We start from the raw sequence: 15,828 nt of genomic DNA, 5'->3' as shown, positions 1-15,828 counted from the left end.
TATGTTTTGTGCTATTAAAAAAAAAAAAAAAGCCCTTACCAGACACAATAAATTGAATGTTTAACTTACATCTCATATTCAGGAATTAGACTTCATTTCACTGAAGAGGTGAGATTCCATAAATTTTATATCACTAATTTTTAGTGGCCTAGTCTCATATTGTCTTATGTATTTCCTGAAAGAAATCCCCTTCCCCTGTTTTCTCTGTCGGGGCCACTCAAGGAGAATAATTACAGCTTACCTCTATGACTTTCTAGTTCATGTCTCCCATTCTTACCGTCTTTGTCTAAGCCACGGTTTGGTAAATAGGGTTGATGATATTGCCAAATTTTTATGGTTGGGAGTTTGAAATAAAGTGATACTCTTAAAGTACCAGCACACGAAAGACTCTGAATAAATGCTAGCAATTATTATTGTCATACTACCCTAAATAGCTCGTTAATACATCTTCCTTATTAGTTCCCAGACTCCCTTTTCTTCACTCTGATCTGTTTAATCTACTGGCTAATGATTTTAAGATTGATTTTATTAATATTATGTCATTGTGTTATACCATCATCTTAGACAGCCTTAACTAAATTAGATGATATTCTATGTCTGACTCTAAGCCTCTCTCTGAATTGACTGCTCTTTATTTCTGCTCCTAACTTTCTCATAAATGTCTTTATTTGTTCAGACTTTCTGCCTGGAATATTTTACTGTTTCTTTGTCCTACATTTATACATACTGATTGATCTTTAAGGGCCAACTCAAGTCCACTTCCTTCCAAGAAATCTTTTTTAAGCGTCCAAACACAGGGTGATGACTTCGTTTCCTTAAAATTCTTGAGGTGCTTTTTATTTGTTGCACATAGTTCATTCTGCTTTATGATGTTTTAAGCCTTGAATAGGCATGTATACATTCTTTCCCCAACCACAAGATTCTGAAGTTCTGTAGAGACAAGGAGATTCTTAGTGTTAGGCTGGTGCAAAGTAATTGTGGTTTCAGATCATGAATTTAAAAATCGTTATTTTAAAATCATTATTTTATAGCTAGGCTCAGACACATCCTTATTAATCAAAATAGGAACCATTTCAATCAACACATTTTTGTCAATGAGAAATAAGTTCTTTTGTTCCTATAGCGTAAAAATCCATGCTTTGGGATTTGAAGAACTCTTGGAAAGCATTTTTTGCATTCTGCTGGTGGTGGAAGCGTTTTCCCTGCAAAGAGTTGCCAAGGTGCTTGAAGGAAGTGGTAGTCAGTTGGTGATGGGTCAGGTGAAATATGGCAGATAAAGCAAAACTTCATAGCCCAATTTGTTCTACTTTTGAAGCAGTAGCTGTGCGATGTGGTGGAGAAAAATTGGGCCCCTTCTGTTGACCAATGCCGCCTGCAGGCGTTTCAGTCTTCGGTGCATCTCATTCATTTGCTGAGCATACTTCTCAGATGTAATGGTTTCAGAAAGCTGTAGTGGATCAGACCGGCAGCAAACCACCAAACAGTGCCTATGACCTTTTTTTGGTGCAAGTTTGGCTTTGGGAAGTGCTTTGAAGTTGCTTCTGGGTCCAAACACTGAGCTTGTCATCACCAGTTGTGTAAAATCCACTTTTTGTCGCTTGTCATAATCCAGTCGAGAAATGGTTCGTTGTTGCGTACAAGAAGGGAAGATAGCACTTCAAAATGACGATTTTTTTTGATTTTTGGTCAGCTCATGGGGCACCCAGTGACTGAACTTTTTCATCTTTCCAATTTGCTTCAAATGCTGAATGACCGTAGAATGGTCAACTTTGAGTTCTTCAGTAACTTCTCGTGTAGTTGTAAGAGGATCAGCTTCAATGATTGCTCTCAATTTGTTGTTGTCAGTTTCCGAAGGCCGATCACTGCACTCCTCATCTTCAAAGGTCTCTTCTTTGCAGAACTTCTTAAACCACCACTGCATCGTATCTTCCATACCAGTTCCTGGGCCAAATGCATTGTTGATGTTGCAAGTTGTCGCCGCTGCTTTATGACCCACTTTGAGCTAAAATAAGAAAATCGCTCGAATTTACTTTTTGTCCAAGATCATTTCCATAGTCTAATATAAATATAAAATAAACAGCAAGTAATAAGTCATTAGCAAAAAAAACATAAAACAAGAAATGCGCATTAAAATGATGCATAACATAACCACATTTATTTAGGAATGTATTCCAATTATCAAACAGCAAATTTCAACGGTGCTAAGAATGCCATTACTTTTGCACCAACCTAATACCTATGTTCTGGGTCATCTGCTTGTACCACCTCCCATGTTCTGAACTTCCCTCATCTGATCTTTTTATTGTCTTGTAACCTTTTCATTGTAATAATCATGAATATCATCTCTTGTGTTTTGGGACTTTGCTATACTCAGATGAAGTTTTATCACTTTCTTGATTTCATATAACCCTGAAACTTCTGCTGCCAGACTCTTTGAACTTCATCCTATATAGGACCACTCTCCTAGACTTGCGATAATACTTAGGTAGGGAGACTTTAGACAATACCTATATCTTAAGTTTAATAACTCCTGGCAGTCACATTGTAGGTAATCAATATACATTTAGAATTAAATTGGCATGCTTTGAAAAATTTCATTTGAATTGTGTAATTATTTTTAGTGGCTTCTTGTTTATCTTGAAATTATAATGGTTATTCTTAAGAATATGTTGAACATCCAGTTTGGAGTTTTTTACATTTAGAAGAAGATTGGGAAAATTGTGATATGTGAAATTAGGCACACTTTTGGAAGTTGTATTCCTCATTGATATAATTGAAAGGCAATGTGGAATATGATTTTATTAAATGTTGAAAAGTTATAGGAACTAGATATGAATTCATTTGTTCAATCACTTGCACCATTTCTAGGCAATCTCTGTATGGCAATTTCATTTGAAGGTTACAGCTTTGTATATGTGTCCTTAAAAAATATGAGGTTCATACTTAAGCTCCATAAGTCAAAGGAATATTTGAGCATTATCTTATGATGCTCCACTCATTAGAACATTTTTCCTGTAATTTCAGAAATTTTATATTAAACCATCTAAATTTCATGCTTTTCTTTTTGACCTCAGAACATAATTGCCTTTGGCTATTCTTTCAGGTGTCAGTTTTAATGGCTACTGTGTTAGACTTAATTAAATGCTAAAATGTCATTTAAATTATATGTATTCTTTGTTGAATTCGACTTGTTGAAATTCAGTGTATTAGAAGCTTATTGGTAGCAAATGTACTTTTAAAGAAAGTTGATGATGGGTTATTTCATTGGGTTTTCCATGTTATTTTTGCTCCAAAGTATTTTGGAGTAGATTTTAAGACTGCATTTCAAAAAACTTAGATAACTGTGTTGGCATGTAAAATGGCCCAGAGAAAATACATGTATTTAAGAAAATTATGTCAAAGTGTGTGCTGAAACTTAAAATTGGTAATATTTGCTTTTTGGCAGCATTTAAGTAATGAAGTGTTTTTCAAAAGCATTGCCAGTAAGTAGAAATATGTCCACTTTCAGATATGTGAGCGTCCCTATCTATAATTAAGAAACTCCTTTGGGATCATTAGCATTGATTTACAAATAATTTAATTAACTTCTTCCTCAGAAGGAACTAAATCTATTTCGTTTTCATTTTTTAATTTTCAAAAAGCCTTTCTTTTTCTTATGATCATTGTAATTCAGGGGTAAAAATGTTTTCAGCACTTAATTAGTAATCCATCACTGTTTTCATACACACACACACACACACACACACACACACATTAAACTAATGTTTAACTAAACACACAGCAACCTAAATGCTGTTTAAGCAAAGGGATGGTAATGCTAGACTATGTGTGTTGTCATTCATATTTTTCTGTCATTGATTTGATAATTGTTCAAAATGTGTCTACCAGTTTCAATGTCAACTCTTTAAACTTTCCTTCAGGGTTGGTTCTGGGCTGTATTGTATAGCCAAAATCTTAGTGGCTTAAAACAGTAAACGTTTATTATATTACACAGTTTCTGTAGGTTAGGAATCTAGGAGTAGTTTAACTGCTCAGTTATGTTTCAGAGTTTCTCACGGTTGCAGTTACCCAAAGGAAGGCTTTCTGGTGGCTGGAGCATTAGCCTCCAAGGTGCCTTTTTCATGAGCTTTGCAGTTTCATGCTGGCTGTCAGCAGGGGCCTCAGTTCTTTGCTCCCCAGGCCTATCCATGGGATTACTTGAGGGCTCTCAAGATAGGGTGGCTGTCTTTGCACAAAGTGAGTGATCCAAGAGAGGCTGAAACCCAATGTCTTCTTAATAAACTGCTTTCAGCAATCACATACTCATTTCTACTACACTTTTGTCCATTAGAAGTGAGTACAGCCTACATTCAAGGGGAAGGGAAATAAGAATGGATTAGTAACAAACAATCGTGAACATATTGCAAAACTGCCACATGGACCTCTTAAAAAAAATCTACACTCCCTCCCTAGGTTGGTTATCTTACCTACTGCTATGATCTTAAGTACCACCTTGTAACTCTCAAATTTCTAAAACCGTATCTTCTGAATCATCAATTTATATATTCAACTTCCTAGCAGATTTTGCTCATGGCACTGACATCTAACCATTTGCTTATGACAGAAACCTGGTAGCCATCCTTGTCACTCTCTCTTTCCCCTTCATGTTCAGTTATCAAATCAGATAACTTTTTGTTCCTAAACATATAAATATGTTCTTTGTCATTCCCCATTTAAAGTAAACATTTTCTCTTATCATTGCTGCTACAAAATGGCCATCTAACTTGCATTTCTTATTGATTTTCTTTTTTAAATCCTTAGTTGATGTATCTTTTTAGAAAAAAAAAAACACAAGATTCAGAGTAAAACAAAGGGTGAGGGGAAGAAATAGAAAATAAATACAAATGTAAGCTGTTTTGCTGACGTTTTTATCATCACAACAAACAGAGCAGACTGAAGATTTAAGTCTCTGCCGTATCGAGAGTGGGCTGCAGCCCATAGTTTTTGACTGGATCACTGAGTATGTAGAAAAATCTATGAAAAAGACCAAATTTGAACAGGACATTGAAGGCTTTGGCCCTGGGAGAGACAGAGAATTGCTTGATTCACCTGTCATGTAGTTAAGTTCCCTTCCCTCAATGCAGGTGCAGGTGGTGTAGTCTGTACCATCAAACCCGTCCTTGAATAGATACACAGTGCTCTTCTCTGTCACATTCCGCTAGTGATTTACTAGCACTTTCCTCCAAGTGTTCAATGACGGCTGAGAGTCTAACTTCTTTGTTCATCCCTCTTCTTTCACTCTCTATATAGGCATTCTTAGAGCAACTTTATGTATTACCATGGTTTTAGACTGTATTTTGCTCTTGAATTCTAGACCCATGGATCCAACTGACCTTTGAACATTTCCAGGTATTATCCTGACACCTTAAATTGAACACATTTCAAACTCAATTAATTATATTGCATTATATATTGCAAGCAACTAATTGGCAGCTTGCCTTTGTCCTGTATATCTCAAGGAACATTCTCTTCTTTGAAATCCTCCCTCTAATATCCTAGTGATATCCTGGTAAGTTTCTCACCCTTGTCCTTGGGGAAAGGAAGGAAGCATTTGACTCTTTGGCCACCTGCTTCTGTTACAGCCTCCTGACTTCCTGTTCCTAAGTGTGTCTTCAGTTATCATCACACACATGTTCACTAAGGACTTAGAGCATATTGAGTTGAACATCCCAAGCAGGGTTAACAGTAGGGGAGAAAGCCCAAGGAGAGGGAAACAGAAAAACAAGAGATGTCAACAACAGAATAGTTGATGTCTCAGAAAAGAAGGAAAGAATGAGAATGATTTCTGCTGAAAATAAGCAAGAATAGAGAACTATTTATTTTATTATTTAACATTTGTTTTTATTTACTTTCCTGGTTTTTAATACCTGATCAAGAGCATGTTTCACTAGGTGTATGTTTTGGAATTTGGGGACTTACTGAGGCTCTGGTGATCTTTAGCAGAGAAGTTTAGTTAGTTCGTGTCTCTTTAGCCAATCCCATAATTAGTGAGTAATTCGAAAGTGCAGCATCCTATTAGAAGGTTACCGGATTTCACATCTAAAGCTTTTCCAATTTATTCAGCACATATCTATTATATACCTAGTAGATGGTATTGTATTCCATGTTATAACAGATTACCTCATGGGATAAAAGTGGGAAGGAGCTCAAGAAGGTATGTATATGCCTTCTTTGTTCCAAATTATTCTGCTATAAGCAACTTCACAGTGCCCATTGCAATATGACCCTGACAAAACATGCAATAGACTGTCTGGCCACTGTGCATTTGAACTGTTAGCATTTTACATGTCTTACCCTTTTTCTGCTGCAAGGAAAGTCTTTCCATTCATAGAATGATAACTGAATGACAAAACAACTTTACTTTTAAACCATTTTTTTTCCTTTGGACTTCAGTTGCAGATTAAAACATTTAGCAATATAATTAAATGCAATTTAAATAGTTACTTAGATAGTGTTATAGACTAGTTTCCAGTAATACATTCCTTTAAACAAAGCGTCTATCATTTATGGAGTGCAGTTTGTCACTGGGTTACTGATACAAATACAATTAGATGTTAAGTGGAATAGAGCATCCACAAATCAACTGTGGTTGTCTGTAAAAGTGGCCATATCTATAACTTTTAAATAATTCTTACATATCCAAAAAAGAGACGTGGAAAATTTAGGCCTCCCCATGTTAGTTGACTTTGCAACTGTCTAGTGTTGCAAATAATATTTTTGACAATGAAGACCCAGATTACAGCTATCTTAATGTTTTGACAAAATCGACTGATGAATTTAATCAACTGAATTGTCCACTTTGTCAAACAAATGCGTTGACAGAATGATTTGCTTATGTGTTGTTTCTTCGTTAAGTTGATTTTTTTTTTAACTTAATTGACTGGTTAAGTCAACATAATATAGCCAGATGAAAGTTTGGAGGCAGTTTCAATGTGATTTTTAAAAAAATGATTATACCAAGTTAAGAATCAACTGTCTCTTAACAAATGTGCAAAAAGCTAAAGTGTGAAACATTGCGAAGATTCACAAAAACATCTCTATCATTCCATTTAAACTGACTTAAATCATGAAACTGAATTCCCAAATTGGAACATTTTTATTATTCAATGATTCTATTATCTAAAAATTTAAATATATTAATGAAAATGTCTTTATCCATGAAAATAGAATCTCAGTATTGAAAAGGACTTTATGTTTAAACACACATCTGATTTCTGAATGATAAATAAAGAATTTTATTGTGGGAACACTAGAAATGCACATTTCAGAAATTCAGTGTTTATTATGAGAATACCCTGCTATAATGCTGACACAAGAACTATAAAAATAAAGTTACAACCAACCTCTAATTGTGTTAACTGTCTTTGATCAATGCTGTGGATGTGCTAGGTTCTTCTGCGAGTTTATTTGTATATATGTATGTGTACATGAGAGAGAGAGAGGCACACAAAGATATTAAACAAGATGTTGAATGCCAATCAGAATGGAATTAACTGTGCAGTGTAGCTTGAAGAATTAACTGTGCAGTGTAGCTCAATGACTTGCTGAGGAGTTATGCGTGAAGTATATAGTACAGTTATATTTTTTTACAAATACACAAATGAGGTAAAAACTCATGTCACTCTCAATTTTGAAATAATAGATATGTTTCATGAACTGAATATTTTCTCAAAGTTTCAAGTGAAAATACTTAGAGTTATAAAATTTCTCTTTCCTTACCCCTCCCTTTTCCACTTCCCTGCTTCTCTCCCTTTTTCTTCTTTCACATTTCATGCTTAATTAAAAAAAAAAGCCACAAGAAAAGTTCCATATATTTATTCAAATCCATGTCTTTTATGTATGTGCGCATGAGTGAGTTAGTCAACTATCAATGCAAATTTAAGCTATCACTTATGTTTCTCTATAACTGATTCTCTTAATGTGGAAATCATCTTATTTGACAGTTGGTAAACACTTCATTTAGAATTTCAATTACATGCTTGTAAAAGAAGACTTGAGTTTTTACAACAATTAAACATTTGACTTTCTTCCAATAATGTACTGATTATGTTCACAGTCTGGGAATAGGAAACTGCTAAGCTTGACATGAAACTATAGTTTTCTGTATAAAAATTAAATGTATATGCTCAGCAAATATCTGAAGGGAAACAACAAGCTTGAAAAGCATATTTGCCACAAATATAAAGGACAAATGTTTAGTTTTCTTGCTATACAAAGAACGTTTACAGCAGCAAACTTTGCATAAATGTAAGCAAGCAATTCACAAATAAAAGAATTATAAAGAACCAATAAACATGAAAATATATTCTATTGTACAAATAAAGTAGTGCAAGTTAAAATAGAGATACACAATTCATCTATCAAGTTGACAAAATTTAGAGGAATTGATAATATTTAATTTGAGAGAGTAAAGTGCTGCTGGTGGAAGTATACATTTTTATTGTTTTTTTAAAAAATATTTGCCACATTTGAAATGTGTTTCCCCTTTGACTCAGCAATTTGATTTTTAGAAATATACCATAAAATATATTTGGGTAATTAGATTTGTTTCCAAAATATTATAGCCAAGTTGCACAGATACGTTTATACTTCTTTGCAATTGTATGACACAAAAACACTGAGATCTTCCTAAATGCCCATGAACATAGGACTAATTAAATCATTTATATACATATATATGAAATGTAGCCCTTAAAATGAAGGAAACAATATCCAGATGTGACAGAATTTCTATTATATATTATTAAATTAACAGATAAAGTAATGCATGATATTAAACAATACATGTAGTGTAATACTACCTGAGTAAAATTACCTGTGTGAATTGAAGAGTGGAAGGACACATAGGATGTCTGCTTTTGTACAGAAAACTATAATAGGCAGGTCTCCACATTATTACCTGGTTCCCTTTTGACAGCAGGAAAAGGGTGTGCAGAGGGAGCTAAAGGAAAATATAATTTTTCTCCATAAAAATGTCTATTTTTTAAATAGCATGTATTATTCTATAATGAGCCCATAGAGTATACTGAATGTGTTAATTATTACTTAAACAGTGAAAGTATGTTTTAAAATTGAAATAGAGTACTTTACTTAAATAAGTATATTTGAGGTCAAGAACCGAGCAATTTTTTTGGTGATTTCCTTGTTTAAAAAAAAAAAAAAAAGAAAAAAAGAAACACCCCTGAGGTTTTTCTGAGTCTCTTACTCTACTAACTGGATATTTGTATATTGTCTTAACCTGACGCACCAGGCTAAGGGTTGAATAGAAAATCCAGAGTACTTTTTTTCAATGATAAGAAGAAAATGTGAGAGATAAAGTTCTTAAGAAATAATTATTGTTTAAGAAAACCCTGTAAAGTTACTAAAGTGAGAAATATTCTAATTTAATTAAAATTATACCTTGTAACTGTTTATTTCTTGGTATTAGTTAACCCCTAACACTGTAAAAGCAAACACATGCAATTTTCCTTTGTACATAGTAAGAAGACGGTTTCTGTTTCTTCCTCCTCCTCTGGCAGCTTTCAGCCGTGCCCCCATTCCGATGGCCGTGGTCCGCAGAGAGCTCTCCTGCGAGAGCTACCCCATAGAGCTCCGCTGTCCAGGGACAGACGTCATCATGATTGAAAGTGCCAACTATGGGAGGACTGATGACAAAATTTGTGACTCGGACCCCGCTCAGATGGAGAATATCCGATGTTATCTGCCAGATGCCTATAAGATTATGTCTCAAAGGTACGATACTTCTAATATTCTTTTCTTTGTACACGTACTGTAAACCTTCAACATGCATCTGTGTGACATACTGAACATAGGTAAGAATGTAAACAGTGCTGTGCATTTTAGGATAATTTGAAATACTTTTTCAATATCCATCTATTCCTCATATCATCAAAATGCTAGTATTAGAAATTGCAAATAGCATTTGGAAAATATTAAAATTTATTATTTATTAAACTTCATGATTTAATGTGAGTGCAGTTATTTTGATAGTGTTCACTAAAACTGAGTTCATTACATGAAAGACTAATTGCACAGTTTTGAAAAGCATAATTTTCTCCAAAAATTGAGGGAAATTTCTTTTACTGCTAACAATTATTTCCTAACAGTGTAGGAAAAAAAAAGAAGAAATGAAAATTAACAGGCAATTTTATAGTCATTAATCAAAATATAGTAAGCCTATTGATTAAGGATTATTTGGCCTTGGAAAATAATGAAAAAAATATTTTGCAATCTAGTGTATGAAATTAATAAATACATTTAAGCTATCTAAAATATTAGCATGATATAAATTAAGGTACCATATAAATGGATAAGAAAAAATATTTTTTATTCTACAGAGTGGTCAATAGGGATGCATACGTAGTATAGATTTAAATTTTATTAAAATTTATTGATAAGTTAACTAAATGTTATATATTTCTTAAATATTTGTTTACTGTTATCATGCTTTTTCAGAAATCAGTGATGAAGCCATTCATTTACTATAAGTCTTCAGCTTATTCTTTTCTTTCTATTTTTTAAAGAGTTTTTAAATATAGGAAAAACTGTAGTTTATGTAAAACTAAGCAAATTGTAGCCTGAAAGCAAAAACAATAGATTTTAAGTATTACCCTTCTTCTACTTAAGAAAGCCTTCCTTATTTTAACTTTTTATCTTCTTGATACTTAAAATTCTGGTATTTTTGTGTGTGATGAATAAATTCACAGAGTCAATATCTTATTTTTCTAAATGGCTGTTGAATAAATTATTAATACAAATTACAGTATGCTGGGTTTTTGATGATCATAGCATCTGAGGTATAGTTGAAGGATATTGGACTCTGGGCAAATCTGAGGGTTTTTATTTGTTACTATAATGATGGCTCATGCTAAGGTGAGTGCTAATGAGAAATAAGATTTTAAGATTAGGGATTCCCTTCGATAAAAGTTTGGTTGCATTTTGTTTTTCTTCTGTGTCTTTGTCATTGTCATATATTTGACATACCTCCAACTATACCTAAATACTATGTTATGCCTAAAAGAATTCTAATCATTTCATTGCATGTAGGTGTTGTAATGGTCTTTCAGGAGTGATTTTCCATAAGTAGTATGGAATGGGTACTGTGACTAAATTGTTATTTTCATTTGTTTCAATCATGTAACCAAATGTCGGATTCCTTAACATCTGTTTGGGGTGTGGGTTGAGGAGGAAATTCTGCTGCTCTGTGCTTAGGTTTTCATTTAAAATATAATAGAAGCATTAACTTCACTAGCTCTTTGATCTCTCTATAATTTTCACTGGAATTGTTTTAATCTTTTCATTGATATTATTAGTGGCTCCCAAAATAAGCTGTTAGTCTTATAATTATCGCAAAAAAATAGTTATAAGGGATCCTTTGGAGCCACTGAATTATATGGGATGCGTACATAAAGTGCCTAATCTGCAAAATAAAAATATTTTACGCACACTTAGTAAATCATTTGTGTGAGCCCTCCTCATGGTTCCTCCAGTAAGAGTTGTCAGCTAAAATAACTTTGGTTAATTCTCCATGGAAGCAAGTTTCTCTCTTGCATTTGAACTATTAAATGTACTACTTTTACACTTGTCCAAAGTTAACGTTTTTGACTCTTGAAGAAAAGAAATCGGATACCATTTTGTAAGCTCCCAAGAGATGGGATGGACATGGCCACTTGAGCTGCTTTATAATGAACTTAGTTACACTGTCACGCCAACTACAGCCTGGTAAATAGTGCTAATAATCGCTAATTATGATATGGACATATCATACTAAGAATGATATGGACAGTTTAAATAGATTAATGCATTAGAACTGAAGTCATAATAGAAAGCATCTTTTCTAAAAAGTACCTTAAATTAATGTGTTTGCTTTCACTTAAATTTCTAGAAAGAGATAACAGGGTCTAAACATTTTGAAGCATGATTTATGGGAGGATTATTAACGAGTGCAAACTGGTTGTTATTATTACTGTGTTCTCTTGCATAACCTTGTTAAAAAGTCCTTGTAACTTGCTGCGGCCTCATATATTAGACAGGTATCACAGGTAAGAAAAGACAAGGAAAGTTATTCATGCAGATGTTTAAATACACATTGAACAAATGTGTAAATTAAGCTGTATACTTACATGTGAGTTATGTGTGAAAAATTTGGAACTTGAATTGAAAAGGACATGACTCTTGATTTCCACATTTTTCTCTAGTAGCAGTAGAACAATCCAGTCTGGTATCAGCTGTAGAGAAGCCACTTTCTTCATTGCCTTTCAGTTTGCACTGACTGTTCTCAAATCAAATGTGTTCTCATGCCCTTCTGTCCAACCCCCAGGAATGTTCCATGTTTTGCCTCCATTTCATTATCCTAGCAGAGGACTTGTTAAAATGTCAGAATACATTTAACCTTCTCAGAATGTCTAATCTTACTCATTATCATCTATATCCCTCTTAATGGCATCTAAACTTTAACAAACCTATATGATCACACAACTACCTTGTCTAAAGTAAATTGTAGGTTTCTAGAAGGCAGACTTTCTGTTGATTTCATCAAAAAAACTGTTTTTGATGTATAAACAAATAAAGGAATATGCTAATTTTGTCATGCCAGTTAAAAGTTTTCTTAATTATCTTAGTGGTTTCTGTTTCTTTTTGTTTTATGCTTATATGTTTCAGAGAGTTTTTAAAAAATATTACATATAACTTTTAAATCTAAATGTAAAAATGACTGTTACCAACTGAATAACTTCACATATTTTACATTTAGAATTCAGCTTAAGTTTTATGTTATATTCAGCTATTAATAGATATAATTCTGTTGTTAACTCAACCAACACTCCTAAGTCCATACTATACAGTTCATTATAACCATTACCCTGGGTTTTGATGGGTAAATAAGTCAGGCATGGTTCCTGTCTATAAAACCATATATTGTTTAGCAGATTAAAAAACACATTTGCTCTACATTCTATTTTTTTTTTTATCTCATTCACATTTATTGTGGAGATCAAAGATGGAAAGCCTTTTCAGCTGGATGATATTAGAGAATATTTCATTGGGGAGGAAATATTAGAGTTGGTCCTTGAAAGATGGCAGAATTAGCAGAAACAGAATACACCAAAATGATACTAGATATGTAAGTGGGAGAACACCAAAGAGGAACCCAAGGCTCAGCTTCCTTCCAGTAACCCTTCACCCATTGTTTTCTGTCATGGTTCGCAAGCATATTGGTGTTCTGCTGTGGATATAGCACAATTTAGTCTCTCTGAGTCCTCTTCCTAATGTGCCACTGCTTGGTGCCAAACCCTTTTCCCCTTCAGAACCCTCCCTGTAGGTGAGATAGACATGCTTTTTAGAAACCTAGATGTTGCCAGATGATAGACTAGCTTGATGCTATATTCTTGTCAAAGAAGAAGAAAACAAACAAACAAAAAAAACCAAAAACCTCTTCCCCTCTTCCATTGACATTCTTATAAATTGGACATAAATTCCATATAAAAGTGGGAGACTGGAAAATCATGTATGATGGTATCCGTATGCCAGCTTTTTGTGACACACATTTTAAAATTCATAACAGCCTTATGTTACATGTAATTGCCTATTTTTTCAAATTTAAAAAGCATTTGTGAACAGGCATGTGTATGCATATGTGTTTATGTATATGTAACTTTTTAATGAGACCTAATATACATACAGAAAATTCCACTTATACGTGTACAGCTCAATGAATTTTTGCAAATCAAGCTCATCTGTATAACTAGCACTGATGAAGACACAAAACATTAATGGCACTGCAGAATCACCCCCTTGTGCCATATCCCCTCCCCCAAGAATTATCCCTATCCTGACTTCTAACACCCTAAGTTAGTTTTGCCCATTTTATAATTTAAATGAATGGTTTCTGATGGTGTATACTTTCTGTGTCTGGCTTTTCTCATTTAGTGCATTTTTTTTTTTGTATAAATTTACTGAGGCATTTTAATATACTGTATAATTCACTCATTTCAAATATACAATCTTTTTTTAGCAAATTTACCAGTGATGCAAACATCACAATAAATCAATTTTAAAATATTTCCATTGCTGAAATGAGATTCTTCATGTCAATTATTGTTCATCTCCATCTCCTTATCCACCTGATGCAGTGATTAATCTACTTTTTGTCTATACGTTTATCTTGATGTATTATTTTTTAAGCTAAAAATTGACTATATGAAATCAAGTTAAATTTAGTGGGCTTTTCAGTGGGGGCAGTACAGAAATATCGGCATTTATTTCTGGAGTCACAGACATAAATATGTTGCATTTTGAATTTTCTGAGAATCAGATTTCTGGACATTTTAAAAAATTCATTCTTTAGAGTTTTCTGTCAAGTAGAGATGTTAAATGAATAAGGTAGGAATATTTTTTTTTCTATTTAAATGAGAGTTCTAAATTTTGTTTTAGCCTTTTAGCAGTATTTTAGAAATATTACATTTTCGCATATTGTCACAGGAACATACAAAAAAAGAGAGAAAGAGAGAAATGGTTTCTCACCTTTCTGAAAAGTTATTTTTCAGTTTACATCAGTAGCACTGCAGGGGATTTTATAGCGTCTGTTGTATTCATTCCTGGGGAAGGTAAGAACTCTATTAATAGTAGTGGAAGAAGAAATGCCAGTAGCAGTTTTTGCATGTTCATAGCCCAGTGGATATATTCTGCAATAACTGCATGTATGTATGTGCATTTTTCCATTCAAATATTTGCCTTTGCTCCTTTGACAGATCTATTACATTGTCTTGTATTTCTCTTACGAATTGTAACAGATGAGAAACAATTCCTCATATCAGGAACTTTTCCAGTGAATCCATATTCTATGTAATAAAAATAACAGATAGGCATAGAACTTGTAATATATAGTAAATTGCTTAAGGATTACTTAAACAATTGCTTAAGTCTTATGTGCATGTTTGTTTAAAAAGAAGGAAGATAATTCCATTTCTAAAGTTCCAATGTAGAGAATATAGACAAATAAGAAATTATTCTATGGAGGTCACTTGTTAATACTTTCCTGTTTTAATATTTTTGTCCCTTTCATTTCTGAGAATATATTTTAATAATGTCTACTAAATTGCTTCCAAGTACTCCTTGCTATTAATTTAATTTTTAAAGAAATTATATGTTACATATATCTTGTTCTCGATTAAAAATTTTTGTAAATGGTTCAGATTTCATGGCAGCTTAGAATGAAAGCTAAAGAGTTTTTTATTTACTTTTTGTGTATATCAGGAAAAGCAAGTGAAGAATTCAAATCCATCTAAAGTTATATAATTAAATACATTGGTTAAACAAAAGTAAGGTTTTAATGAAACAAAGCTTACAAAATTGATCAATGTATGGTTACCAAAGGTGGGAAAAGGGGGAGAAGGATGAAGAAAGGTTAATGGGTATATTAACCTTATATGAGATATATATATGTATATATATCATATAATTAGATAGAAGGAATAAGCTCTAGCATTCAGTGGTATAGTAGGGTGACTACAGTTAACAATAATTTATTGTATATTTCAAAATAGCTAGAAGAGATTTCAAATTTTCCCAACACAAACGATAAATGAGATGATGGATATCCTAAATATCCTGATTTAATCGTTGTACACTGTGTGCATGTATCAAAATATCACATGTACCCCATAAACGTGCATAATTATTATGTATGAAAAATTGTAAAAAAAGAATTGATCAATATAGCCATTCAGCTTCATCATTAGCTTGCCCACTAATTATTTAGGTGTTTTTCCTTTAGCTTGAGCTTTAGTATCC

The 15,828-nt window shown here is 33.1% G+C and overlaps 1 protein-coding gene across 18 annotated transcripts in view; it reads left to right on the top strand.

Moving 5' to 3' along the window:
* Positions 1-15,828, top strand: part of ADGRL3 (adhesion G protein-coupled receptor L3) — a 442,010-nt gene that overhangs the window by 66,900 nt on the left and 359,282 nt on the right. For 9 of the 18 annotated variants that reach the window (XM_069458543.1, XM_069458540.1, XM_069458542.1 and 6 more), the window contains exon 1: positions 9,563-9,771. In XM_069458543.1, the coding sequence (XP_069314644.1) occupies positions 9,581-9,771 (191 nt within the window). In that variant the 5' untranslated portion in view covers positions 9,563-9,580. Of the gene's footprint in view, positions 1-9,557; positions 9,772-15,828 lie in introns of those variants that run through there. The other 9 variants (XM_069458531.1, XM_069458535.1, XM_069458534.1 and 6 more) reach the window with 2 other exon arrangements.

The sequence above is a fragment of the Eulemur rufifrons genome, chromosome 24 (assembly GCF_041146395.1).
Source record: "Eulemur rufifrons isolate Redbay chromosome 24, OSU_ERuf_1, whole genome shotgun sequence".
NCBI lineage: Eukaryota > Metazoa > Chordata > Mammalia > Primates > Lemuridae > Eulemur > Eulemur rufifrons.
This window is presented reverse-complemented; position numbering and strand designations above follow the sequence as displayed.